Source organism: Saccostrea cucullata, unplaced genomic scaffold (assembly GCF_032062105.1).
Source record: "Saccostrea cucullata isolate Sc308-1 unplaced genomic scaffold, CSIRO_AGI_Scuc_v1 ctg5, whole genome shotgun sequence".
Lineage (NCBI taxonomy): Eukaryota > Metazoa > Mollusca > Bivalvia > Ostreida > Ostreidae > Saccostrea > Saccostrea cuccullata.
This window is the reverse complement of record NW_026940631.1, coordinates 809,653-837,125: the sequence shown is the minus strand read 5'-3', so window position 1 is coordinate 837,125 and position 27,473 is coordinate 809,653. Positions and strand designations below refer to the sequence as shown.

General features: G+C 35.8%; 2 protein-coding genes across 7 annotated transcripts in view; one reads left to right on the top strand and one right to left on the bottom strand.

Moving 5' to 3' along the window:
- Positions 1 to 1,574: 1,574 nt before the first annotated feature.
- LOC134255789 (uncharacterized) lies at positions 1,575 to 5,408 on the bottom strand. Its single transcript, XM_062738324.1, has 4 exons — positions 5,293 to 5,408; positions 2,526 to 3,089; positions 2,156 to 2,429; positions 1,575 to 1,918 (listed from the first exon to the last, which is right to left on the bottom strand). The coding sequence occupies exons 2-4, from the start codon at positions 3,056 to 3,058 to the stop codon at positions 1,742 to 1,744; spliced, it is 984 nt and encodes a 327-aa protein (XP_062594308.1). The 5' UTR covers positions 3,059 to 3,089; positions 5,293 to 5,408; the 3' UTR covers positions 1,575 to 1,741.
- A 31-nt stretch (positions 5,409 to 5,439) lies between these two features.
- The window catches only part of LOC134255783 (acyl-CoA dehydrogenase family member 10-like), a 32,496-nt gene continuing 10,462 nt past the window's right edge, over positions 5,440 to 27,473 (top strand). Inside the window, exons 1-16 of one of the 6 annotated variants that reach the window (XM_062738314.1) lie at positions 5,441 to 5,500; positions 6,969 to 7,160; positions 9,114 to 9,262; positions 9,491 to 9,666; positions 10,271 to 10,445; positions 10,958 to 11,120; positions 11,450 to 11,544; positions 13,145 to 13,260; positions 13,496 to 13,677; positions 14,656 to 14,806; positions 15,329 to 15,474; positions 15,554 to 15,727; positions 22,767 to 22,949; positions 23,740 to 23,882; positions 25,692 to 25,718; positions 26,520 to 26,660. In XM_062738314.1, the coding sequence (XP_062594298.1) occupies positions 6,977 to 7,160; positions 9,114 to 9,262; positions 9,491 to 9,666; positions 10,271 to 10,445; positions 10,958 to 11,120; positions 11,450 to 11,544; positions 13,145 to 13,260; positions 13,496 to 13,677; positions 14,656 to 14,806; positions 15,329 to 15,474; positions 15,554 to 15,727; positions 22,767 to 22,949; positions 23,740 to 23,882; positions 25,692 to 25,718; positions 26,520 to 26,660 (2,205 nt within the window). In that variant the 5' untranslated portion in view covers positions 5,441 to 5,500; positions 6,969 to 6,976. Of the gene's footprint in view, positions 5,501 to 6,968; positions 7,161 to 9,113; positions 9,263 to 9,490; positions 9,667 to 10,270; positions 10,446 to 10,957; positions 11,121 to 11,449; positions 11,545 to 13,144; positions 13,261 to 13,495; positions 13,678 to 14,655; positions 14,807 to 15,328; positions 15,475 to 15,553; positions 15,728 to 22,766; positions 22,950 to 23,739; positions 23,910 to 24,119; positions 24,147 to 24,895; positions 24,923 to 25,584; positions 25,612 to 25,691; positions 25,719 to 26,519; positions 26,661 to 27,473 lie in introns of all 6 variants that reach the window. The other 5 variants (XM_062738312.1, XM_062738315.1, XM_062738313.1 and 2 more) reach the window with 5 other exon arrangements.

Genomic DNA, 27,473 nt, shown 5'->3' with positions numbered 1-27,473 from the left:
GCTTTTTAATATTCTAGCTACTTGTAAAGAAAAAAATACTTCTATATCTAAAAAAATTAAAAATGCAAACATAAACAAAAATATAATTTTCATTTGAGGTAATCAATAATACAGTTAATAATCAACCTTGTAAATTGCACATTTGATCATTTAACAACTTAAGAATATAAACAAAAACACTCAAAGCACCAATTATGACAAAAATATTTAAAGAACCCAACAAATATGTTGGCTAATGACATATCTACTTAATGATATTAATAATTTTATGTTTCAATAAGGACAACTATGAAAATAGGGGGGGGGTTCTTTTATGTAAAAACACTTAACTACCGTTCAGTTTGTTTGTTTTTTTAAACTTTCAACTTACAGTAGATTTCTGATGAAACTTGTAATTTATATAAATACTATCTTTCCTTAAATTTTATTTCGTTAAAAGAACCCTTTGGTTGTTTGTGCAGAACTCATTGCATGCTTGCTACTAGAGTTAATGTAATCTTTGTAACTTGCAATGAAAACTGACATTTTTCGTCATTGATATTATGTATAGTTATGATATCACTGTGTTCCTGTATCATCACCATCAATAAAGTTAAAATGAATGCATTAGCCAACTTTCCTCCATTATCCCTGTGACTGATTACATAATTGAAACCGTAATAAAAACTTTGATATTGGGACAACAGAATCTTTAGAAATGATCACATGCACATCAGATTTTGTAGCAACTAGATGCCTCTTTAAATTTTTAATTGGAAAAGCGATGCTATTGCCTTAAAAACGGAACTGCTAGAGATTTCATAACAAAAAAATACAGAAGCCATCTTCTATTTTCTTTAAATAATGATTCACATCTTCCATCTCAGTTTTCTACAAAGTTATTTCCACTAATTTTTATGTAGAGTAATCAAACTATCTCTGGTACTAGGCTACTTCAGAATGTGACCAATGTAAATAAAATTATTAATCTGCTTGCATCATGTAAACAAAAATAACATGGCTACAAGATTTCCACACCAAAACAAAAACTAATTTCTGTTTACTTGCTTCTTGAATACATGCACATTGTTTTAATTTTCATGAACTGCAGTTGATGCTCTGATATATTAAAAATCATATTTCATTTTTATAGCTGATTCACTAATGTATTTTATGAAAAAGTTTTTTAAAAAAAAACAAACAATAAAAAATACAGAACATAAATTGCATGTAAAATATGCCAAAAGATGAAGACATTCTAATGTATTCCTTAACCTGCACCAAAACAAGGGGTATAGGCACTATATAAAGGCACATGTTTACTATAATTCTATTACAGGTTTCTACAGCTATCTACTTTTCTTACAGGTAACAAAGGCTAAATCAATGTTTTTCTAATTTCAATTATAGGGTCTAATTTATGAACACATTTTACTTCATGTATTGAATAGTTATGGATAAGATGGAAAATGTAACTGTTCTAGGTCAAGAGTGTATAAATTAGCCAAAAAATCTTAACAAATAAATAACAGATCAATAAATGGCCAACTTATATTAATTTTACTTGAATATTTTATTAACAAGAAGCCTATGGACCACTACACTCACCTGAGCAACTTTGGCCATGCTGTTCATCAGCATATTTTTTCTTATATATGATTTTTCCCTATTAATACATCCCTATATAAAACCTTTATCTCCTATTAACTACAACCTATTTCCTTAAAACAAATGAATAGAACATAACTTTAAATGGCATGCATCACTTTCTTGCCTGATGACAGAATATAAGATTCCAGCCTCGTCTTGAGAGTAAGCGGTAGCCATTCTCGTTCAGATATTTCTCTGTCACATCTGGGAGTTCAAATGCTCTTTCATGCAGATCTTCATAAATAATGTATCCCGGACGGAATCCCAGGTCAATAAAAGAATGTAAGATCTGTAAAAGAAAAGTTTCACAATAAAATATGCAATATTAATGCTATCTGAAAATTAAAAAAAAATTATATTAACAATTTTGTATTTCTCTATATCCATTAAACTTCATTTTAGGGTAATTTGTAACACAACTTTCTTTTTTTTTTTTCCATTGTTACATTAGAATTATCAAAAATTAAACTGAATAATTAATTATAAAATTCTAAAATTAAATAGAACATGCACTGCATAGGAATACCTGGTTTCCAGTGCCCTCTGCATCAATGGACAACACACCAAAGTACTTAGGGACGTTATACTTGGAGGTGAACCGTCGGACAGTGATACTGACCACCTGGATTATATCGCCCTCGGGAGGGTTGTCTGGGTAATATTCCTCCTCCGCCGCGATGTGGCCCTCCATGTCCACCACGTCTGACCGCCGCAGGAAGGAGACAACTCCAGACTTGTTGCTGATGACGTTTTTTATGACTTTTACTGTTTGATTGTTCTCACGATAAGGATTCACATACCTAGTGGAGAAAATTATATAATATCATAGAACAAATATAGGCAGTTTTGATATATAAAGAAGAACATGTTAAAAATTGAAAATAAAGGATATTTACCTGACAACATTTTTGGCAGCCATTTCAGCCTGCGAGGCTTGGGGCTCCACTAATAACCCTGACCAGCCCATCTGAATGAAGTTAAATGAGTTGCTAGATAGAAGCCCATCATTTGCACCAATGTCTACCACTAATCGGGCATATGGAAAATGTCTCCTAGCTAGGATGTGCTTATAAATGTACAGAAATTCCCCAGAATGAGATACGTCTAATCCAAATGTTTTTATTTTCCTCCCCTCGGATCCTCCATCCTCTATCATGTATACCCTCTCCACAGTATCCTGTAAAAGGGAGACAAATCCCCCCGCCTTGCCCCTGTAAACTAGTTCCCGGACCCATCGGGCTTGTTTCATATCCTCTTTCCAGTCCACATCACCGATATTAAGCAGAGGACCAAACGTTCTGTGTATTACTCCCAAGCCATAGAATATGAAACAGTTAAAGAGGAGTAACTCCAACACCAGGAATGTAACAATTATAAGACAGAGCCACTTCAGGGACTGCGAGGGAGACAGGAAGCTGAATTTCCTCATGCTGCCATCTGGTGGTCACAAAAAACCTCAACTGCATTAAATAAAAAAAACAATAAAACTCGGGAAAAAAAATTAATTTTGCTAAAGTTGCAATCGTAAAGAAAATGTCTGAAATATTCACTTCAAAATGTACACAGAACTTTATATAAAAGGTACTTTAGTCATATATTATTACATAACCTTGCCAATGTCGAAAAAATCTAAAAAATCTAAATCATGCAATTTTCTTAAAGCAAAAAGATATAGGCCTAGACTCCAATATATTAATCTTAAAGGTAGAAAGGGTTAGGAGGGGTTTTCCTGGCACATCTGAAATCTTTTTAAAGGGGGAGAAATGCATGAATCTGCTTACTTAAATTCACATCCGACCCCCCCCCCCCCCTGTTTTTGTAAGCTGAATCATTTGACCACTGATGCTGCTGCAAAGTTATAATCAGTTTTTGTGTCAGAAAGTTTTGGTGTCAGGAAAAACACTTGACACTAATTGATTGACAAGAGTAATAAAAGATCCTTAAACCCTAGTCACATTTCCAAAAGGTTTTTGATGGGATAAATAGGATTCTTTGGGCACCAGTCTGCAGTTCATGGTCATTGTTTTGCCTGGTTTTTAAAATCTTTTCAGATTGGCTGATTAAATTTGTGTCCATCAGGCAAATATACAATATTTTATGGGTCAGCTGCTGATTCCTTCAATTGAAGCAGTCAATGAATTGTCTTTCCAAGTCAATATATATATTTATCTCCATAAATTTTATGCCTGTTTATTCTACATGAGGCAGAAGTGGAATTCTGTATATCCTTTAGTAGCTGCAGATCTGTAGCGTTATGGTTTTATATATTTGTCTTTGACCATAACGCTACAGATCCCGTAGTGCAAAAAAAGTGCAATTTACGGCGCAAAATTTTTTGCGCTCTTTGGGGGAGAATTTCTCCACTTTCTAGCTTTGGTCAATCAACTACCTTTCACTCCCTAATTCTAGACACATTCTGTAGCCAATATGTATAGTTTATCCACCTCCCAACCATTTATAGTTGTCTCTACAAGCAATAAACTCGCTGGATATGAATTTTCAGTAATCTAACAAATAATTTTAGTCAAGCGAGTTTATCACTTGTAGAGACGACTATAAAGGGTTGGGAGATGGATAAAATATACAGATTAATTAAATAATGTGTCTAGAATTAGGGATTAAAAGGTAGTTGGTTGAACAATGCTGGAAAGTGGAGAAATTCTCCCCAAAAGAGCGCAAAAAATATTGCGCCGTAAATTGCACCTTTTTTGCACTACGGGATCTGTAGCGTTATGGTCAAAGACAAATATATAAAACCATAATGCTACAGATCTGCAGCTAATCCTTTAGCACCAACTCTTGCTGCCTCTTGTTGATGTTTCAAACATGGTTTTATGTGTTTTGATATGTATATATATGTATACCATAAATAATACTTATGCACATTTTTTGTACAACAACCCATCATGCATGTCTATATATGAAACTTAAAAATGCCACCAACACATATATCAGTATATATATACTTAATAGAAGAATTGCTCTTCACCATATGTTGTATTCTGTCTATTACTTTATCATGTTTATATGTAATTATATATGTTATATGTTTATGCCCAATGGGGCCTGATTGGTAATAAATTCTTTTCTATTCTATTCTATATAGGTTGGTCAACATTTTGGATTGGGTTTTAAAAGTTGTCCAAAAGAGAAAATCAACCTGCAGCTCAGCAAATGATGATCTCAGGCGAAGCTAGGCTGATTTATGTCATTAATATTTTAGCTTTTAAAGGCATATTGGTGTTCCTTGGAATTAATGTTTTTTACTCTGTCTCGTCCTATATACTACTCAGTGTTAGTCCATCATGTTGGTTTTTTCAGCCAAGATAAAAAAAAAATGGTCTCCTGACCATTGGCTTAAATATGACCTCGGTGTAAGTTTGACAAGTGGAGCACCAGAAACTATCTTCCATATTCAATTTCTAGAAGGGGCACACCTTTGTGAAATTGTCTTTGCACAAGCTGAATACAGAATAGTCACCCACTTTTGGACCTTGTACCAGAAATTGTATTTGTGGGGAATATGACTACATTTGAAATTTCACACATAAGTGAAAGTCACTAAATGCATCCCTGACCAATCTTTGAATGTAGCTTCAAACATAGATCTAACTTGACAAATTGGTAAACAAAATCACTCAAAGAAATTTTCTTAAATGTTACCTAGCGTTGTCTTGAAGTTACAGATGAAACAGCTGAAAACATCACGAGAGCATGGATCAATGTCTACTTTTTCATCTGTTGAAACAAAATGTCAATAATGATAACATTTCGGCAGCCACAAACTGCAATAATAAATAGATCGGGTTCGGGATTTGAGAATTTACATGGGAGATCACTCTAATATTGAATTATGAAGTAATCCCAGCAGGTTTGATTATTTTTAAGTAGTATAAACATAATTCATAAGCACAATTAGGCGAGGAGTACCGTGTATTCATTTTAGAATTGCATTTATTGAAAGTTCAGAATGCATAATGAAATATGACAACGCATAATCTACAAAGATCCCACTTTTTCAACTTTGGTCTACCGACTGGATGTTTAAAATCAACAGATCAAAGTTATGTAAATATGTTGCATTCATGTTTGGATCCATCAGTTCTTGCAAATTCGAGATGCAGTGCAATTGTTTGGTTGAATATCTATGTTGCATTATCTACAACTTGTAGATAACAAAATAAGTCTTTATGGGCAATAACTCTAGCTAAGCTTCAGTAAGTTCAGTAGATAGGTCATTTGTTTTGGGCATTTTTTTGTTATATGGTATTAAATAGTGGGATTGAGCTACAACAATACATCAGGGTAGTGCTAGCAGATATTTACACAAGAATGACATATTTTTCAACTTTGTAAAAAAATATTTATATTTTATACTATGATAATTCCAATCTTCATTTTATCTATTGATTTCCTGTGTTTTGATTGGACGAGAACACGTTTAAGAAAAATTTTACACATCGATAAATTCTTTTTCAATCAGAACTACTTTCTTGAACTAGCTTCTACATGTAGGTTATCGTATAAACAATGAAAGCATCATTTCTGGTTTGTTTTGGCTTAATTATGAATACAAAAAACTTTAAATTTAATTAATTAAAACAAAACTGGCGACATACTAGACTGCCCAGCTGACGGACGCCAAAATGTTTATGTCACTGTCCGATCACGAGTGTGAAGTTTAAAAATCGCTGTCTCAACGTTCATAATCTGATATAATGCGAAGAAAATCAGCTCAGTTTGTATCGTTTTGACAGGGAAAAGAAACGTACCTCAAACTCTTGCATCAAATTCATATTTACTTTCTATATTTTCCCTCAATCTTTGAACAAACAAGTATCGAATCGTCGTCGTTCTGCAACTTTCGCTATGACAGATGTCATTTATGTCAACATGGCCATGGTCAAGGACGAACTATTCTGAAGTAAACTCGTAGTTACGATATATGTTGACTTAACAACATTCGATAAGTCTTTTATAAGTTTATTTATCGATTGTTTTGACAATTTAAGCTGAACTCTATCGAAATTCATCTCGATTATGTTCCTTTGCAGTAAAATGTATTCCTACGCCGTCCAGAAATAACGGATTGTATGGAGGCCACAAAGAGAAATAATTTAAATATTTTTAAACATTCGATATTGGAATTATAAGAATTAAACGTTCTTTTTGAAAAATTTATTGATGTGTAAACTCTTGACATTTTACTCACAAACTTAACATAAAAGTGCTTCGCACTTTTATTTAGTTTGTGAGTAAAATGTCAAGAGTTTACACATCGATAAATTTTTCAAAAAGAACGTTTAATCCTATATTAATTTCTCTTTCATATCTCAAAGATGGCATTATGCACAGATTTCCATTGAGTGTTCTGAGGGCTCCAAAACTTTCACAGTCTGTGAGCAGCCAGATTTTATCCCCTAGAATCCAGGCTTCAGTGGTGATGGCACAACATAGGCCCAAAACAACTAAAGCTGTTATATTTGATCTAGGTGGAGTTGTCGTCCCATCTCCTTTGGCTGCATTTCAAGGTTTGGAACTAAATATTAATACAGCTAATTCCAGTGGCATATCATAATGTTATCTTAAGACAGGGTTGTCCTTAAGATTTAAAATAGCAGGGGACATTAAAAGAGTAGAAGGGGATCTGGGGTTCCTCTGCTAACAGGACAGTGAGGATGAATACCAAAGGGATAACATCATTATAGGCAGGGAAATTCACCTGCCAATAGGTCTTAAGGACAACGCCTTTATGATTCCAGGCACTTTCAAAGGGTTTAAAGGTCATATGTAATAAAAGTGTACACAAGCATTACAAAGCACCTTACCCACTGACAATTTTTCAAAATATCCCTTATTTAAAATTGTAGTACTGTACCTTAAATTTCAGGTGTTCTGATAACACTTATAATAACAAGGGTTTTAAAGAAACATCAAATGATGAAAGTCTATTTTATTCTAATCTCAGTATATATTAGAAGATGTTTACAGCTTCATTTGGAATTTCAAAAGTCACAGAAAGCTCATGTAAATGCACAGGGGTTAAAGAAATAAAGTTACAATTTTTATTGCCTATGTCCGTAAAATGAAAATGTAGATACGTTTTTCATTAAAAAAAATTAACTTCAATTTTTATACCCCCCGCAAACGAAGTTTGGGGGGGGTATATAGGAATCACCTTGTCCGTCTGTCTAGCTGTCTGTCCGTCCGTCCGTCCGTCTGTCTGTGCAATCGTGTCCGGTCGATATCTTTCTTACAGAGGGACATTAGAATCTACTACTCCACACAAAGATTGCCCATGACCTAAGGGTGTGTCATGAACTTGACCCAAGGTCATTTGGGGAAGTTCAAGGTCACTGGAAGAAAAATTTCATAATTCGTGTCCGGTCCATATCTTTCTTATGGGTAAAGTTGGTAGGTTCTCCTTTCACACAAAGATTGCCCATGATGCAAGGGTGTGTCATGACCTTGACCCAAGGTCGTTTGGGGAAGTACAAGGTCACTGGAAGAAAAATTTCATAATTCGTGTCCGGTCCATATCTTTCTTATGGATAAACTTGGTAGGCTCTCATTTCATACAAAGATTGCCCATGGCCCAAGGGTGTGTCATGACCTTGACCCAAGGTCATTTGGGGAAGTTCAAGGTCACTGGAAGAAAAATTTCATAATTCGTGTCTGGTCCATTTCTTTCTTATGGATAAACTTGGTAGGCTCTCATTTCACACAAAGATTGCCCATGGCCCAAGGATGGGTCATGACCTTGACCTAATGTCATTTGGGGAAGTTCAAGGTCACTGGAAGAAAAATTTCATAATTCGTGTCCGGTCCATATCTTTCTTATGGATAAACTTGGTAGGTTTTCATTTCACACAAAGATTGCCCATGACCCAAGGGTGTGTCATGACCTTGACCCAAGGTCGTTTGGGGAAGTTCAAGGTCACTGGAAGAAAAATTTCATAATTTGTGTCAAGTCCATATCTTTCTTATGGATACAGTTGGTAGGTTCTCCTTTCACACAAATATTGCCCATGGCCCAAGGGTGTGTCATGACCTTGACCCAAGGTCGTTTGGGGAAGTTCAAGGTCACTGGAAGAAAAATTTCATAATTCGTGTCCGGTCCATATCTTTCTTATGGATAAAGTTGTTAGGTTCTCCTTTCACACAAAGATTGCCCATGGCCCAAGGGTGTGTCATGACCTTGACCCAAGGTCATTTGGGGAAGTTCAAGGTCACTGGAAGAAAAATTTCATAATTCATGTCCGGTCCATATCTTTCTTATGGATAAACTTGGTAGGCTCTCATTTCACACAAAGATTGCCCATGGCCCAAGGGTGTGTTATGACCTTGACCCAAATTCATTAGGGGAAGTTCAAGGTCACTGGAAGAAAAATTTCATAATTCATGTTTGATACATATCTTTATAAGGAGGTATTTTGTCCCGTTTGGACAGTTCTAGTTTTATATTTATTTTGTACGCACAACAGAATATGAGAAGAAATTAGGGCTCCCGAGAGGAAGTATTTCTGGCGCTGTGGTGGAGAGTGGAGACAATGGGGCGTGGAACAGACTGGAACGCGGAGAGATTTCTCTGTCAGAGTTTGCCGACAAATTCAGTGAAGAAGTCTCCAAAAAGGTTGTATTAGAAATTAGCTCCATCTTTATCTTCATCAGTTTCATAAAAAAACAGACTGGAATTTATTCTGTATCCTTGAACCATGTCATTAAGACATAATTAATGTACAGTAATAAAAAAAAAATACAAATTCTGTATATATAGTATAAAGACTGTACATATCTGACTGAAAGAAACTAGAGAACAATTGAAACAGCCATAGGTAATTTGACCTTAATTTCTTAACAGGCAGGTAAAAGAGCAGACATGTCTGGTTTGATGAAATTCATAGGAAATAGCCTGATGAAGCCCAACCAGTCCATTATAGATGCTGTAAAGTCACTGAAGATAGAGGGCCTGAAGACTGCATTACTGACCAACAACTGGCACTGGGAGGGGGAGGGGCCAAATAGAGTGATGGACAGGTAGTAATAAGCATTATTTTAATAGTTTTTGTGTACATTTTGAAAAATATTAAACCAGGTGACATAATGTAAAAGCAGAAATATTCGTGGGGGGTTAAATTTTGTTTATTTCGTTGTTAACAGTTATCAGAGAAATAAAATCCCACACAAAATTTCTATTTGACTATGAATTGGATAGGGTTAATTACTTTCAAAACAAAAAAATTAAATGCCCACAAAATCATTTTTGATGACAAATCAACAAGATTTCATCCCCATGAAAATTTGTGCTTCCAGAGTACCTATAAATTATACCAATTTTTTCTTGATATGTATTCCTGTTTTTCTCCACTTATTTAAAAATAAAAATAAACTCTTACTTTTAATACATATACAGTGAAACTTGTGTAAAGTTGGATGTTATGTAATCTGAAATATTTGCTAATGATATGAAAGATGTTAACCTAAGTCCATTTCAGTTCATTCATTTATTTGAAATGTCTTATCCAGTATATAGTCTAATCCGGCCATTTTCTTTGAAACCAGTTGTGTCTGTGTTGTCAATAAAAATAATTTTATAATAATAATAATAGTTTTATTAGAATTTATTTATCATATATGATAGAGACCTGTTTGATGTGATTGTGGAGTCATCTAAGGTTGGAGCACGTAAACCAGAGAGAAGGATATACGAGATTTGTTTGGAGCAGTTAGATGTTCGAGCGGAGGAATCAGTGTTCCTGGATGACCTCGGAGTAAATTTAAAGGCAGCGAAGGCACTGGGTATCAGAACCATCAAGGTATTACAACATTGTCTTTTATAAAAGATTGAAACCATGTTAGGGATGTTTTCATTGTGAGAAATGTCCACAAGTCTTAAGTATATATATATATATCCAGGGCTTTCAAAATCTGTCGTTACCGAGTACTTTTATTTTCTGAAATCAGGATTGTACTTGCCTAAAAATATTCAGTGAACAGAATTCATTACACTTCAATTAACTGGCGTCTGCCGGGTACCTCCTATTTTTGTAAAAATATATCTTTTTTCAAATCATTTTGAAAGTCCTGTATATCAGCTTTCAGTACTGTAGAAGTATTTTTGTCTGAGTGACATTAATTTCCTCACTGTATGCAGTTAAATATTTCCAGTACATTTAAGATATAAAGAGGCATTCTGAAAAAAAATGCCTGTAATCTTCCACAAAATATAACCCAATGGAAATAAGTACATTCACAATATTTAAAATTTGATTGAACTTCCTAGGTCTGTCAAAATATAAGTATGATTGACAGGTTTTAATTGTTGTAGGTAACAGATCCAACCAAAGCTGTCCTTGACCTTGAACAGGAAGTAGGAGGACTTTGTCTGCGTCGTTTTGTTGACGATACGACCACCGTCCCAGAGCACCTGAGGATTCCGATGGACAGACTGGAGACGTACTTCAACCAGCAGCTTAATCTTCACTCTCCAGGTAAACTGTTATGTACAGATCAAACATTGTGGAACAATATTTAAAACATACAGATTAATCTACAGGGAAAAGGGTTCAAAATTGGCCAGTGTTTAATATTTTGTTAAATAATTGAAATAAAATTTGATTTTTTTTCACAAGTTACCTGAGGTATCTGTACGTATATATACATGTACATACTTATATGTAGAGAATGTAACTGTGTTGTTTGTCCAGGATATTCATGTAACTTTGACCCATCTATTTTCTTAAATTCTTGAATTATTATGCCTATATTCACAAACATGTACATGTATATGAATTTCATAAAAATTTTAATTTCTTTTAAGAGCCCCCTGTTATAAGGTGTTTCCGACACGGACAGTCTAACCCAACATACTATGTTTACTACGCAGGGAAACATCTTGTTCTACGGAAGAAACCAGTAAGTTAAGGAAATATACTATAGAGATTATGGGATTGTCATTAGTTTCTTTACACTAGTTGGTCTCAAGTATCTATATTTTACAGGGGGCAAGAATTCGTACCCACTATTAATTAGAAGTAATATTTAGGCTAGAAAAGAAATTTTTTATTAAAGGAAGCTCTAAACACTAACAGAAACTTCTTTTTCGGCTTGGATAAAAATATATAAAGGTGTGCAAATTGAGACTTTTTCATTCATTCATAACAAAGGGTACCTGCCTTATTTCTGCAGGAAAAATGTTCAAAGACAGTGGTCTATTTGTGAGCAGAAATCACTGCTATTTACTAACTTTGAGAAAATTAATGAAAATAATGAATTCAAATACTTATTCTTGATATTATACGAGGGTTGTCCCGTAAAATCGTGGACAAGTTGTCTTGTGTAAAAAATAAACATCACTGCGTTCTGAAATTTTCACTATTATTTAGTACATATTTTAGTAATATACACAGCAAATTTCAGATAAATATATGCATAAATTAACAAATTATGTGATTTTATGCCATGTATTGTATCACTTTACGGCGCATGGATTATAACGTCAAAGTGTCTAAAACAGCGTCACGTTTTATCTTTGCTGAAAATGAAGTTGGATGATTCTGACTTAAATTTAGGAATTTCATTGATACATATTCTTTAGTCTCCATAAACAGTCGAAGAACCAGTTGGCACCCTTATGCGATCTTCTGAAGATTTATCAGTAAGTTACGGACAATATTCCCACCATCATTCAACTAATACAAAATCTCATATCGGCAGTCTACTGTGACTGCGACTTTTGCTATACTACATTAGGAGTTTGTCCGTATGTTTTGTACTGGGACTATTTCGCTAAGAAAACTCCTATTTCATTTGTATACTTAAGATGTAGTGATATTTTTATAATCTTTTTTCTTCAATGGTCATTTCAAGTCTCTAAAGGTGTCATTTCAACATCGAATTAAAACGGAACTACTCTCCGGTGCGCCGTAACGTCATAAAACGTCACCATTTTTCGTGTGTTGTGTTTACCACTTTCCCATTTCTCAATGTTCGAGAAAATGCCAAAAAGTTTTACAAAGACTACAAAATTGATTGTGGAATTGAATTAGGATAATTTTAATCCAAATCCTATGTATTTAAAACTTTTATTTTGAATTCAAACTTGTGTATTCTTTAATAAAACCTTGGATTTTTGTTGCATATTCAAGATACTAAAATCTTTATTTTTGCCTATATTTTATCAAAAAAATTATCATGCACTTAAATATGATAAATAAACATTTACTGAAATTTTCAGCTTAGTGCGCCTATTACTTTTCGAGAAAAACGCTTTGTCCACGATTTTACAGGACAACCCTCGTATAATGCTAAAAATATTTTAATCTATTACAGATCGTGAAATTAACTGTAAATAACATTTTTTTTAAAATCTTAATTCTAAGGGCAGATCACTCTAACTGCATAAAATGACCCTATAAGTGGAGCTCTTTAGTGTGCAGTGTTTAGAGCTTCCTTAAAGACAGTGAGAAAAAAATTCCCAATTTGTTAATATCTTTTTCTCCTGATCTATTTATAGCCTGGTAAACTCCTGCCCTCTGCTCATGCTGTAGAGCGAGAGTTCAGGGTGATGAAGGCAGTGGGGCAATGGGGAGTCCCCATACCTAGGATGTATGGATTGTGTGAGGACAGCAGGTAAGATCTACCCCACCCCCCACCCAACTTCACCCACATCTAATTCATCAACACTAATTGTGACAAGTCCCGACATCTAAGATGTATGGATTTTGTAATGACATCAGGTAAGATTTAGCCTTTGCCCCCTCCCCCCCTCTATTCACAATTCACCCCTCATCTAATTCATCAACACCAGGGATAAACTCTAAAAAATTATCCTCTGAAGATTAAACAATTCAAATTTATCTTTTAGTGTCATCGGTACTCCATTTTATGTGATGGAATATTGCAAAGGTCGGATATTTAAAGACCTTGACCTTCCGGGAATGACCAATCAGGAGAGACGAGACATATACATTGCCATGGCAGACACACTGTGTAAGATTCACCGAGTGGATATTTCTAAGGCAGGCCTGGATGATTATGGTAAAAAAGGTAAAGTGTATGATAACTCACCATTAGGAGCATTGATAACAAAGAGGAGAGATTTTATGATAATTCTGTGGAGAATACTAAGGAATATGTTGCCCTTTGATTAAGCTTTATGGATCAATCATGTTCATTATTATTATATTTTTGAGAGACATGTAGAGATTAATAATGACTGTATTCTAAGAATAGATCTATGTAGGGTATAGATATAATAATTATATATATAAAAAAATAGGGGGGGGAATTACTTTGATATCAACTCATGATTTATACTCATTTTTTTGGGATCAAGGTTTTTTATTTAAAAGATAAGTCCATTTAAAAAAAAAAAAAAAAAAAAAGCCTATCTACAGTAAAACACGGTTATAGCAAAGTCCTGGGGACCTGTGAATTTACTTCGCTATATCCGTAATTCGTTATATCCATATAACGAATTCGTATAACCATTATAGCGAATTCGCAATATGCGTGTTTTCCTTCAGGTTTTACGATGAAATATGTTAGGGAAGCAAATATTATAAAACATATCTTCGATAACTAAGGTTTTATTATGAATTGTATTCTATGTACAAATGCTAAAAGTAAATTAAATCAACTCAATTTTTCAAATTTTTTAAAATGTTGGAAAGTTCGTTATAAAAGATGTAAATTTCATTATATTTAATCTCAACGGGACTCAAAATCAGTTCGCTATATCCGTAAATTCGTTATATCAGAGTTCACTATAACCATAAAATTACAAAGATTTGTTAAGAATTTTGCCGGGGACCCTGAATAACTTCGCTATATCCGTGAATTCGCTATATCCGTGTTCGTACTAAACGTGTTTTACTGTATTTTCTATTTGTATATTTTTGTGCAATTAATATTTAAAGATCATTAATTATCAGAAAATTATAAACAAATGCAATTAATTCATAAAAACCCTCCTGTAGAATAATGTTATATCATTATTTAATTATATATACACTGTATTTTTAGGTGGCTATTTAAGGAGGAACCTTAATCGTTGGACAAAGCAGTATGAGGCCAGTAAGACAGAGGAAATTCCAGCCATGAACAAGCTTATAGACTGGCTGTCACAACACCTGCCAGAGAAGGAAGCTGTTACCATAGCTCATGGTGACTTTAGGTGTAGTAAAGTTATCTTTTATAAATTACTTGTTTTTGGTATCTCTTTTAGTTCTTAATATTGATTTTGGAAAACTTTCTAGTTCTAGAATATGACCCCTAAAACAATATATTTGTTTCAAAATTAGTGTTGTTAATATTTTTTGGAAAATAAAATTTACTGTAAAAGTAGTTATATTGACAGGTTCAAAGTTTGACAATTTTGGTACAGTGTATCTTATAATATAGCAGTTGAAATTTTGATGATTATCAGAAATTCGTCAACTTTTCCACATCATCAATTAGTTTCTACTTTACAGTAGACTGAAATACTGCATGTTAAATGTAGGGGCTTCTTATTTTAGTGGCTTTGGCACAAAAAAAACATTTATAAAGACAATATATGGTTTGATAATCTGAAGCCCTAATTCATGAATACAACAACCTAGTGAAAGCACTAAATGTTGAACACACCAATATGTACATGTACATGTGCATTCAATAGATTACTTTTAGTTTGTTAAGTTAAAATACTGCATTACAGACTGGATAATTTAATTTTCCACCCAACAAAACCAGAAGTGATTGGAGTTTTAGACTGGGAGCTCTCCACCATAGGGGATCCAATAACAGACCTGTCAACGTGCCTCCTCAACTACTACCTGCCAGCCAATTTCCCGATGATCAGATGTAAGATTTCTTGTTCATAAATTTAATTTGTATCTCATTAAACAACTGAGTCTTGTTGTGTATACTTTAATTGTTGCAGCCTTAAAGGAAACAGATGTGAAATCTCTGGGAATCCCCACCGTGGAGGAATTTATCGACATTTACTGTCAGAGGATGGGAATTCCCGCCATTTCTAACTTCGATTTCTACGTGGCTTTCGGACTTTTCAGATTTGCAGCAATCATACAAGGTGTCTACAAACGGGCTATTTCAGGTGAAGCTTAATTAATATAGAGTGTACACAATCCTATAGGGTGTCTTCAAATGGGCTTTTCCAGGTAAGACTTAATTAATAAAAAGTGTACACAGTATTACAGGGTGTCTACAAATGGGCTTTTCCAGGTGAGGCTTAATTAATATGCAGTATACACAGTATTACAGGGTGTTTACAACTGAGCTATTTATGCCCCCTCCGAAGAAGGGAGGGCATATTGCTTTGCTGCTGTCTGTCGGTTGGTCTGTCGGTCCACTTAGTTTCCATTCATTTTCTTCACAACCTTTGCACATACTGAAATGAAATTTGGTATACAGATATTTCAGATGAATATCTAGGTCAAGAACTGTTTTGGGTACTCAGGGATCGACACTAACTTTAAAACCATAGTTGTCAGCAGGGCTAGCCATTTGTAAATTCTACTAGCCCTGTTCTTGTATTACTTGTCCAACAGCCGATGGCTGGTGGCCAAGTCGCGAAGCGACGAGAGGGGTAGGTGCGGGACGGGTTTCCCCCTCCTGCTGGTGGGGGTGCGTAAAATTTTGAAAATAGAGATGCAAAATCCTGCATTCTGGCTGTATTTTGGTTAATAATTATGTCACTCTATGACTGTACCTAAGATATTTTTTCTGTTCGAAAAATTCCATATTTATAATCATCTAGGGTATTTTAAATCACCTTTAAAGTTTACATTTTGACTTACAAAAATAATAATTATGATGATAAAACATGTTTGAAAATAAATTTAACAATTATCAAGTATATTGTGTGTAAATTATAATTATTTTCTTGCTCTTAGTGAGTAATTGGTAAAATTTACTGTTGCCCTGCAGGGCAAGTTTAAAGACATGTTTGGTAGCCCGACCTCAGTATTCAGTTGTCCCGGGCCAGCGGGCTAGCGTTAGTGTCGAACCCTGGTACTGTCGCGCCATTTTTGACAGAGTCATGCCCCTTGGACTTAGAAAAAATCCAATTATTTGCTGTTTCCGTTCATTTTCTTTGCAGAGGTTGCACATACTGAAATGAAATTTAGTATACAGATATATCAGATGAATATCTAGGTCAAGAACTGTTTTGGATACTGTCGCGCCATTTTTGACAGAGTCATGCCCCTTGGACTTAGAAAAATTACAATTATTTGCAAGTTTGCGTTCATTTTCTTTGCAGAGGTTGCACTACTGAAATGAAATTTAGTATACAGATTTATCAGATGAATATCTAGGTGAAGTTCTGTTTTGGGTACGATCGCGCAATTTTTTGACAGAGTTATGCCCTTTTGGACTTTAAAAAATTCCAGTTATTTGCAAGTTTGCGTTACATTTCTCTTGTGCAGAGGTAAGCTTACTAATGATAAGTGAAATTTAGTATACAGATTTATCAGATGACTATTTAGGTGAAGTTCTTTTTAATATAGAGTGTACCATTTTTGAAGAGTTATGCCCTTTTGGACTTTAAAAAATTCCAATTGGGGGGAGGGGGGGATAAGTGTTTTACAAACATCTCTTGTTCAGGTAAGGCTTAATTAATATAGAGTGTACACAGTATTAAGGGTGTCTACAAACGAGGTATTTCAGGTAAGGCTTAATTAATATAGAGTGTACACAGTATTAAGGGTGTCTACAAACGAGGTATTTCAGGTAAGGCTTAATTAATATAGAGTGTACACAGTATTAAGGGTGTCTACAAACGAGGTATTTCAGGTAAGGCTTAATTAATATAGAGTGTACACAGTATTAAGGGTGTCTACAAACGAGCTATTTCAGGTAAGGCTTAATTAATATAGAGTGTACACAGTATTAAGGGTGTCTACAAATGAGCTATTTCAGGTAAGGCTTAATTAATATAGAGTGTACACAGTATTAAGGGTGTCTACAAACGAGGTATTTCAGGTAAGGCTTAATTAATATAGAGTGTACACAGTATTACAGGGTGTCTACAAACGAGCTATTTCAGGTAAGGCTTAATTAATATTGAGTATATACAATCTTACAGGTTGTCTGCAAACGGGCTATTTCAGGTAAGGCTTAATCAATATAGAGTGTGCACAATCTTACAATTTCAGAATTATATTGTTTAAAAAATTTCCTTTTTTTTAAATATAAATTTTTTTGATAACGAATAGTTCATAAACAAAGAAATTGATATTAAACCTGATAAATTGTTTATTTTTATTTTATTTTGCTATCCGTTTTCATCCGTCGTCGTATGTCGTTCGTCGTATGCGTTCGTAAACTTTTGAACATTTTTAACTTCTTCTCTGGAACTACTGAACTAATTTTAACCAAATTTGGTACACGGCATCTATGGGTGAAGGGAAACAAAAATTGTAAATTTCATGGTCCCTGTCCCCCTGGAACCTGAGGGGTGGGGCCAAAACCACTAAAATTAATGCAATCTTTAAAAATCTTCTTTACTCCTGGACATCAAGCAGTCAAACTGTTTACATTATTGTAATCAGCATTGAGTCCTCTACCAAAATTTTGAAATTCATGGCCCCTGGGTCAGGGGTTCTGGTGTTAGGGCGGGGCTATATAGATCATATAGTAAAAGTGCATTATTTCTTTGAAAATCTTCTTCTCTGCTCCTGGGTATTAAATAAACTAACTAAGAACATAGTTATGATGACCAAGAGTGCCTCTTCAAAAATGTGTATTTCATGGCCTCTGGGTCAGGGGTTCTGGTGTTAGGGCGGGCCTATATAGATCATAGAGTAAAAGCATTATTTCTTTGAAAATCTTCTTCTCTGCTCCTGGGTATTAAATAAACTAACTAAGAACATAGTTATGATGACCAAGAGTGCCTCTTCAAAAATGTGTATTGTGAATTTCATGGCCCCAGGGTCATTATTTCTTTGAAAATCTTCTTCTCTGCTCCTGGGTATTAAATAAACTAACTAAGAACATAGTTATGATGACCAAGAGTGCCTCTTCAATGATTGTGAATTTCATGGCCCCAGGGTCAGGGGTTCTGGTGTTAGAGCGGGGCTCTATTGATTGTATAGTAAAAAAACCATTAATTCTTCAAAAATCTTCTTCTCTGCTCCTCGGTATTAAACAAGCTAACTAAGTACATAGTTATGATTAACAAGAGTGCATCCTCCAAAATTTTGAAATTTATGGCCCCAGGGTACTGTAAAAGTGGTTATTTACGCGTGGGGGAAATTTACACTACTTACGCGGTAAGCTAAGAACCGCGTAAAATACCCCCGCACGTATGGTCACAAAATTTCAAACTTCTGGAATATTTTTAGATTATTACTTATACAGTAGACCGGTTGAACCAGTCGTATATTAATCGTAGTATTGAACGCACGTGAGTAGATAAATATATCACAAAGAGTGATGAAAATGTAACTGTTCATTTTTTTAAATTGTGCGATGAAAAACGCATCTTTATATTAAATATTTTAGAGCAACATCACGCAATTAAAGCTTCAAAACATCGTTACTCATTTTCATGTCCTTTGTACATTCGTATATGTGTCTCTTAATTTCAAATAATTAGTCGAAAATGTTACATAAACTCACAGTCACTACAAACATACCTATGAAATTGTTAACACTCAACACGCAGATACAGGTAGGTAAATCTCACTTTGAAGTTTAAGCTTGCGTAAATAATTACAATAAAGCGTGAACCAGTTGTTCACACTTCATCGCATTTGACTGTGCAAATCGACATTATATTTACCAATCCAACAGTATAAATTCTAATTTGATTTGTTTAATTTGTTTGTAATTATTTTTCATTTTTTAAAAATCATTTTCAAAGGGGAACAAGTCGATGTTAGTAACGATGGCCACATAATTTTTTCTCGGTTACTTTTGCGACCGCGTATATTACACCCATGTGTAATGTTTGATGGTCACAAACGCGTACTTAACAACCAGTGTGAATAACCACTTTGACAGTATGGGGTTCTGGTGTTAGGGTGGGGCTCTGTTGATTATATAGTGAAAATGCTAATTCTTCAAAAATCCTCCTCTCTGCTCCTGGGCATTAAAACAATAAACTGTTTACATAGTTATGATGAGGAAAGATGCCTCTTCCAAATTTGTGAATGTCATGGCCCCTGGTCAGGGGTTTTGGTCTAAGGAGGGAACTCTTTTGATTATATAGTGAAAATGCATAAATTCTTTAAAAATCTTCTTCTTTCCTTCTGGGTATTAAACAAACTAAGTACGAGGGCTGTTCAAAAATTACGCGGACTGGTTGCACAGACGAAATATTTGACGACATAATCGGGCAAAATTTCACAAATAATATAAAAGAATCTTTAATTATATGGTCTTCAAAATTTCATATCAAAATGTTGTAAATTGGTTTTAATTTTGAGTGATTTTTCAGGACATACCATTAAGTCACGGCGCAGCAAAATCTTCGACGTCACAAGCATTATAAAAATAAGTGATTGAGCTTTCTTTTCTCAACATTTTCCCTTGAGTACCTGTATAGTTTGAGTTACCTTATCTACTCAACATCAAAACACCATTTCTTGTCAAGCTTAAAATCTATTAAACAAGTAAAAAAAATTCTTTTTTTTTTGTTTTAAAACCAAAAACTACCTAAGAGATATAGTGTGATATTGGTGACTCTCAATCACGTTCTTATATAGGAAAAAGTTAACTTTTCGTCTATAATCTTCTTCTCTTCTCCTCCCGAATAGCCTTTTTACAGAGGTCTAATTGTCTAAAATTTCAATTTGCTATTTGTGGGCGAATGTCACGAGTAGCCTAGTTTACTACATGTTTTATAATGCATATTTTGGATCTATGTTGCCAAAATCTCGAGCATTACACATATTTTAACAAAAGTGTGGTGCGCCGTCAATTCAGGAAACGTCATTTTCACAGTCGTTTTCACGAGAATCGCATCAGAGAAAAATCACTATATTTCTGTTAGTACTTCAAATATTACGTCCGAAATCTAAATACATAATAATAGAACAATTTAAAGGTACATTTGAGAAAATGGTTGAAAAATATCGCGAATTTTAGAAAATCAATGAGTTAAATTTTTGAATCCGCGTGCTTTTGCTTCACTTTTTTTGTCGTGGGCCGTACCTCTCTATCAACGATATCAACATACCGATAATTTTAGTAGAATTTTTTTAAAATACAGAAATTTTGCCCAAAATTTATTGGAATCTTTAAGATACATATTTCTGTGAAATTTTATAACTATATGACGTCTGTAAGAGTAAATAATAGCACAGTCCGCGTAATTTTTGAACGGCCCTCGTAAGTACATAGTTATGATGAGCAAGAGTGTTTCTTCCAAAATTGTGAACTTTTTGGCCCCTGGGTTAGGGGTTGTGATGTTAGGGCGAGGCTTTATTGATTATATAGTGAAAATACATTGTTTCTTCAAAATCTTCTTCTCTGCTCCTGGGTATTAAACCAATGAACTATGTACATGTACATAGTTATGATGAGGAAGGATGCCTCTTCCAAAACTGTGAATTTCATGGCCCCTGGGTCAGGGTTTCTGGTGTTAGGGTGGGGATCTAATGATTATATATACATGTAGTGAAAATACATGAATTCTTTGAAAATCTTTTCTATTGCTCCTAGGTATTATGCGAATGATCTTAGTACACATATTTATGATGAAGAAAGGTGCATCTAGCAAAATGATTAATTTCATGTTCTCTGCGTCAGGGGTATCGGGAGGGGGGGGGGTAACAGTACATAGTCTGAAGATAAATAAATGCTTTGAAATCTGCTCTTTGGTATTAATCAACCATTTATGATGAAGTAAAAAATTTATGATAAAATCTCCAAAATTTTGAAATATGTGGCCCCAGGGTCAGTGGTTCCTGTGGGGTGGGGTGCACCACTGGTTATAAAGTGAAAATGCATTTTCTCTTTCTTACTCTGATCTGACTCTGGGTATTAAGTAACTAGAGTAAGCATTCTAAGTGTATAATAATGATAAGCAATGGTGCTTCTTTCAAAATTGTGAATTTCATGGCATCTGGTTTAAAACACGAACCAAATTCAATATTTCTAAAGTTGTTTCATGATACTCAGGTGACCTATAAGGCCCGTGGGCCTCTTATTATCCTTTTTGCATCAATGCTATGCAGCTTTGTATGCAAACATCCGTAACATATGGAAAATCAGATGTAGTTGCAGATACAAATGTTAGGAATATGCATACTGCAGTACATAAAAAAAATTGATGCATGTACCTGTGAATCCACTGATATAAATGCTATTTAAATCTGATAATAGGTTATCTACCTGTATTTTCACTTTAGTTCAAAATCTAGGTCATGTCAGTATTGGGGTTGTTTTTAGTCAGGTAAGACAGGATTTTTAGTTGTCTCTTATATGTTTAAATGGCATATAAAACTGTGAACAGTTTTCTTACAATAGTGGATGAAAATTTAAAAACATATTGAATAGTGACATATTCTATCTGACTTGAATGCATGTGCACTCGGGCATTTTTAGCCCGTTTCATTCCTTTATATTGTGATGTTTTGTATTAAGTTTCAGATAAACTTGTGTGTCAGGTTGCAAAAAATTTTAGTTTTAGATGAATAGGGAGTACCATTTTTGGTTGCTACATTTAATATGGTTATATGTTAATTCAGTAGTAAAATCTTCATTGTGTGTATTAATAGTGAGTAATAACCACAGGTGGGGGGAGGGGGGTATAGCTTAGTTGTACCAAGGTCATGGTCACTGGTCAAAATGTTTGCATTGGCCTACTGTCAGTTTTCTAGAACTTTAAATGATACATGTACTCAGCATGACTGATGTGTTAGCACATGTATACTTTTACTGGTACATGTACTGTATACCAACTTTTATTTACGTCATATTTATTTGCTATTTGTCAATTGAAATCAGTCTGTGATGATTAATTTTCATGGCTAAGGCAACATTTCTCTACAAATACTACATGTGATCAAAATGATTGGTTTGTGGCGATTAATATTTGCAAGTTAAAGTAGGTCACGGAACCAGGGGATATTTCTCACACGCATATAATAGTTGGTTTACAGTATATATGTATACATGTTTTTTAGGACAAGGCAGCGCCCCTAATTCGGTGCTTGTTGGAGAATTTGCTAAGCTGATAGCAGAGCTAGGGTGTGAGATTGCATCCAGCAGTAACCTCCAACCTACAGTGTCCCCCATTGGTGGGGGCATTCAGACAGAGAACATGTCAGGGAAGAGGAACTACAGCATAGGGACCGCGGGGACAGCCAGTAAGGAGACAGCCTTGTCTTAAGTGTGATACAGATGTATTTAGTTAAAAAATTATATGTCTTTAAAAAGGCTAAACTGTATAAAAGGTTTTTTATGAAGCTTCTATTTTTTTAATTATATTTCAACAATCTTCTTTTAAATTCATGTCTGCTCAGTGATTTGTTCACATTTTTGCATTATGTTTGTCTTATACTATGTTTTAAGGTTACCAGCTTACATGGGCTTAGTCAAAGTTACATATTCTTCACATTTTAATTTTTTATGTTTATTCATTCAGTTTGTTATCTGATCAAAGTTATCTTTCTTGCCTTTAGCACTTAAATCTAAGTGTGCAATTAAAAAATTTTGACAGGCTACTAAAAAAGTCAGCACCTTGCTAAAAAAATCCCACGTTTCTCAAAATTATTGGTACATTTCATCACTTTTATTTTGTGCTATATCTATACGTATAATTTAATGATATATAAAACAGAAATTATTTTTTTTTCACAAATGAGAATACAGTAAAAATCGGTTATAACGAAGTCACTGGGACCTATGAAATTACTTCGCTATATCCGTAATTCGTTAGATCCGAATAGGGAATTTGTTAAAATTGTATATCTGGGGATCCAAGATAACTTCGCTATATCCATGAATTCGCAATATCCTTGTTTGTACTAAACAAGTTTTACTGTAATATGTTGTAGCTATCTTTTAACCTAACTGTCCTGAAATGAAATGAGTCTTACCAGTACTTAACAAGTTTGTATGGAAAATGGACACTGACCAGCACATCTTGTTTTTCAGATCAGATGGTAGTATCCCCAGAAGGACTTTCCCCCAGGGCCAAGGACCTTTATGACCGTGTCAAGGACTTCATAGAGAAGGAGGTCAAACCGGCAGAGAAAGAGATCCTGGAGTTTTATAAACCAGAGCAGAACCACTGGAGGGTGTGTCCTGTGATCCCACGACTGAAGGTAAGATAAACCCTGGCAAGCAGAACCACTAGAAGGTGTGTCTGGTGATCCCACAACTGAAGGTAAGTTAAAACCGGAGCAGAACCACCAGAAGGTGTGTCCGGTGACCCCACAACTAAAGGTAAGATAAACCGCAGCAGAACCACTGGAAGGTGTGTCTGGTGATCCTTAGACTGAAGGTAAGATAAACCGGAGCAGAACCACTGGAAGGTGTGTCCGGTGATCCCACGACTGAAGGTAAGATAAACCCAAGCAGAACCACTAGAAGGTGTTTCTAGTGATCCCACAACTGAAGGTAAGATAAACCGGAGCAGAACCACTGGAAGGTGTGTCTGGAGATCCTTAGACTGAAGGTAAGGTAAACCGGAGCAGAACCACCGGAAGGTGTATCTGGTGATCCCACGACTGAAGGTAAGGTAAACCGGAGCAGAACCACCGGAAGGTGTATCTGGTGATCCCACCACTGAAGGTAAGCAAGACACGGAGAAGTGGGGGTTATTTACAGAATAAATAATCACAAAATAACAATACTGTATGATTCAATATTTTGGTTACCAGTTAATACATGTATCTGTGAAAGTCAATAAATTCAATGATTTTTTTTTTGATTTTAAACAAGATTGTCTCCTTCAGGAAAACCACCGGAAGGTGTGTCCGGTGATATGACTGAAGGTAAGATAAACTCCAGAACCACTGGAAGGTGTGTCCGGTGATCCCACGACTGGGTAAGATAAAGCGGAGCAGAACTCACCGGAAGATGTGTCCGTTGATCCCACGACTGAAGGTAAGATAAAGCGGAGCAGAACCACCGGAAGGTGTGTCTTGTGATCCCAGCACTGAAGGTAAGATAAACCAGAGCAGAACCACCGGAAGGTGTGTCCGGTGATTTCACGATTGAAGGTAAGATAAACCGGAGCAGAACCACCGGAAGGTGTGTCCGGTGACCCCACGACTAAAGGGATAAACCAGAGCAGAACCACTGGAAGGTGTGTCCGGTGATCCCACGACTGAAGGTAAGATAAAGCGGAGCAGAACCACCGGAAGATGTGTCCGTTGATCCCACGACTGAAGGTAAGATAAAGCGGAGCAGAACCACCGGAAGGTGTGTCTTGTGATCCCAGCACTGAAGGTAAGATAAACCAGAGCAGAACCACCGGAAGGTGTGTAGGTGATTTACGATTGAAGGTACATAAACAAATTTAACCAAAGGTGTGTCCGGTGACCCCACGACTAAAGGGATAAACCAGAGCAGAACCACTGGAAGGTGTGTCTGGTGATCCCACGACTGAAGGTAAGATAAAGCGGAGCAGAACCACCGGAAGATGTGTCCGTTGATCCCACGACTGAAGGTAAGATAAACCCGAGCAGAACCACCGGAAGGTGTGTCCGGTGATCCCATGACTGAAGGTAAGATAAAGCGGAGCAGAACCACCGGAAGATGTGTCCGTTGATCCCACGACTGAAGGTAAGATAAACCCGAGCAGAACCACCGGAAGGTGTGTCCGGTGATCCCAGCACTGAAGGTAAGATAAACCAGAGCAGAACCACCGGAAGGTGTGTCCGGTGATTTCACGACTGAAGGTAAGATAAACCGGAGCAAAGCAGAACCACCGGAAGGTGTGTCCGGTGACCCCACGACTATAGGTAAGGTAAACCAAAGCAGAACCACCGGAAGGTGTGTCCAGTGATCCCACGACTGAAGGTAAGATAAACCAAAGCGGAAGGTGTGTCTGGTGATCCCAGCACTGAAGGTAAGATAAACCAGAGCAGAACCACTTGAAGGTGTGTCCGGTGATCCTACGACTGAAGGTAAGATAAACCAGAGCAGAACCACTGGAAGGTGTGTCCGGTGATCCCACAACTTTTGTAAGAATAGGGAGCAGAACCACCGGAAGATGTGTCCGTTGATCCCACGACTGAAGGTAAGATAAACCATTTTTACGAAAATAACCACCGGAAGGTGTGTCCGGTGATCCCAGCACTGAAGGTAAGATAAACCAGAGCAGAACCACCGGAAGGTGTGTCCGGTGATTTCACGACTGAAGGTAAGATAAACCGGAGCAGAACCACCGGAAGGTGTGTCCGGTGACCCCACGACTAAAGGTAAGATAAACCAAAGCAGAACCACCGGAAGGTGTGTCCAATGATCCCACGACTGAAGGTAAGATAAACCAAAGCAGAACCACTAGAAGGTGTGTCTGGTGATCCCAGCACTGAAGGTAAGATAAACCCGAGCAGAACCACTGGAAGGTGTGTCCGGTGATCCCACGACTGAAGGTAAGATAAACCTGAGCAGAACCACCGGAAGGCGTGTCCGGTGATCCCACGACTGAAGGTAAGATAAACCGGAGCAGAACCACTGGAAGGTGTGTCTGGTGATCCCACGACTGAAGGTAAGATAAACCCAAGCAGAACCACTGGAAGGTGTGTCCGGTGATCCCACGACTGAAGATAAGCAAGACATGGAGAAGTGGGGGTTATTTACAGAATAAATAATCACAAAATAACAATACTGTATGATTCAATATTTTGGTTACCAGTTAATACATGTATCTGTGAAAGTCAATAAATTCAATGATTTTTTTATTTTAAACAAGATTTCTCCTTCAGGAAAAAGCTAAAGCTGCAGGGTTATGGAACTTGTATCTCCCGAAGGAATCTGACCCTGGGATGAAGTACGGGGCAGGTCTCTCCAATCTGGAGTATGCATTCATGTGTGAAGAGATGGGAAAATATCCACTATCATCAGAGGTACGATTTATGTAAATGTACATGTATATCTATAACTTGAATCATGCTTGTATCTTATATACTGTATAGAGTGAAATTTTCACCCCCGTTTTATTTTCGCCCCCTTTGCTCTACCCTCAACTGGGTGAATTTAAAATGGTGTGAATTCAAAGAATACGGAATAATTTCTTAAACAAAATCAAGACTGGGCGAATTTAAAACAGGACAAAATTTTTGCCCAGTGTGAATGGGCGAAAATAACATGGGGCGAAAATAACCCTGTATACAGTAAATTGTAGGATTTATTTACATGTAGTTTTTTATCAAATTTAGCAAGATATGCAAATTACAAGGAAAACTTGTTCATTTTGATTCAGTAGAAGTATGTTTTAAGTTAGTAAGTAAAATCTGTGGACGAATTAAATTCTCGTTACAAAAGCTAACAGAATATTGGCAGGAATTTGAAACTGAGTAGGACAGATGATAATATACATTTATTGACTGAGTTCGAGGGCAACATGCGTTTTGTCAGACCCAAGAACCAAACTGTCTGCCTGAGGCCGTTAGGCCAAAAGCAGTCAGTTTGGTTCAAGGGTCGACAAAACGCATTTCCCTAGAACTCAGTCAATAAATGTAACATCAGGTCTATCACTGTTGAACACCAATGATTGAAAATGAGATTAAGCTCCGCCCATTCTGTGACGTAAGCAGTCCAACATCTCATTGACCGGTCCAACATGTCACTCAATGGTCCAACATCAATTTTTTATGCCCGCTCAGCAAAACATAAGAAATGTTAGACTTTTTTTCATATAGATTTATATAGAAATTTTT

Bases quoted from the DNA above. Each gene is read 5' to 3' on its own strand.
- LOC134255789 (XM_062738324.1), bottom strand. From the start codon at position 3,058: ATGAGGAAATTCAGCTTCCTGTCTCCCTCGCAGTCCCTGAAGTGGCTC. The intron at 2,430-2,525 runs GTAAATATCCTT...TTTCTCCACTAG, and splicing joins GCTGCCAAAAATGTTGTCAG to GTATGTGAATCCTTATCGTG. The intron at 1,919-2,155 runs GTATTCCTATGC...TTTCTTTTACAG, and splicing joins CAGAGGGCACTGGAAACCAG to ATCTTACATTCTTTTATTGA.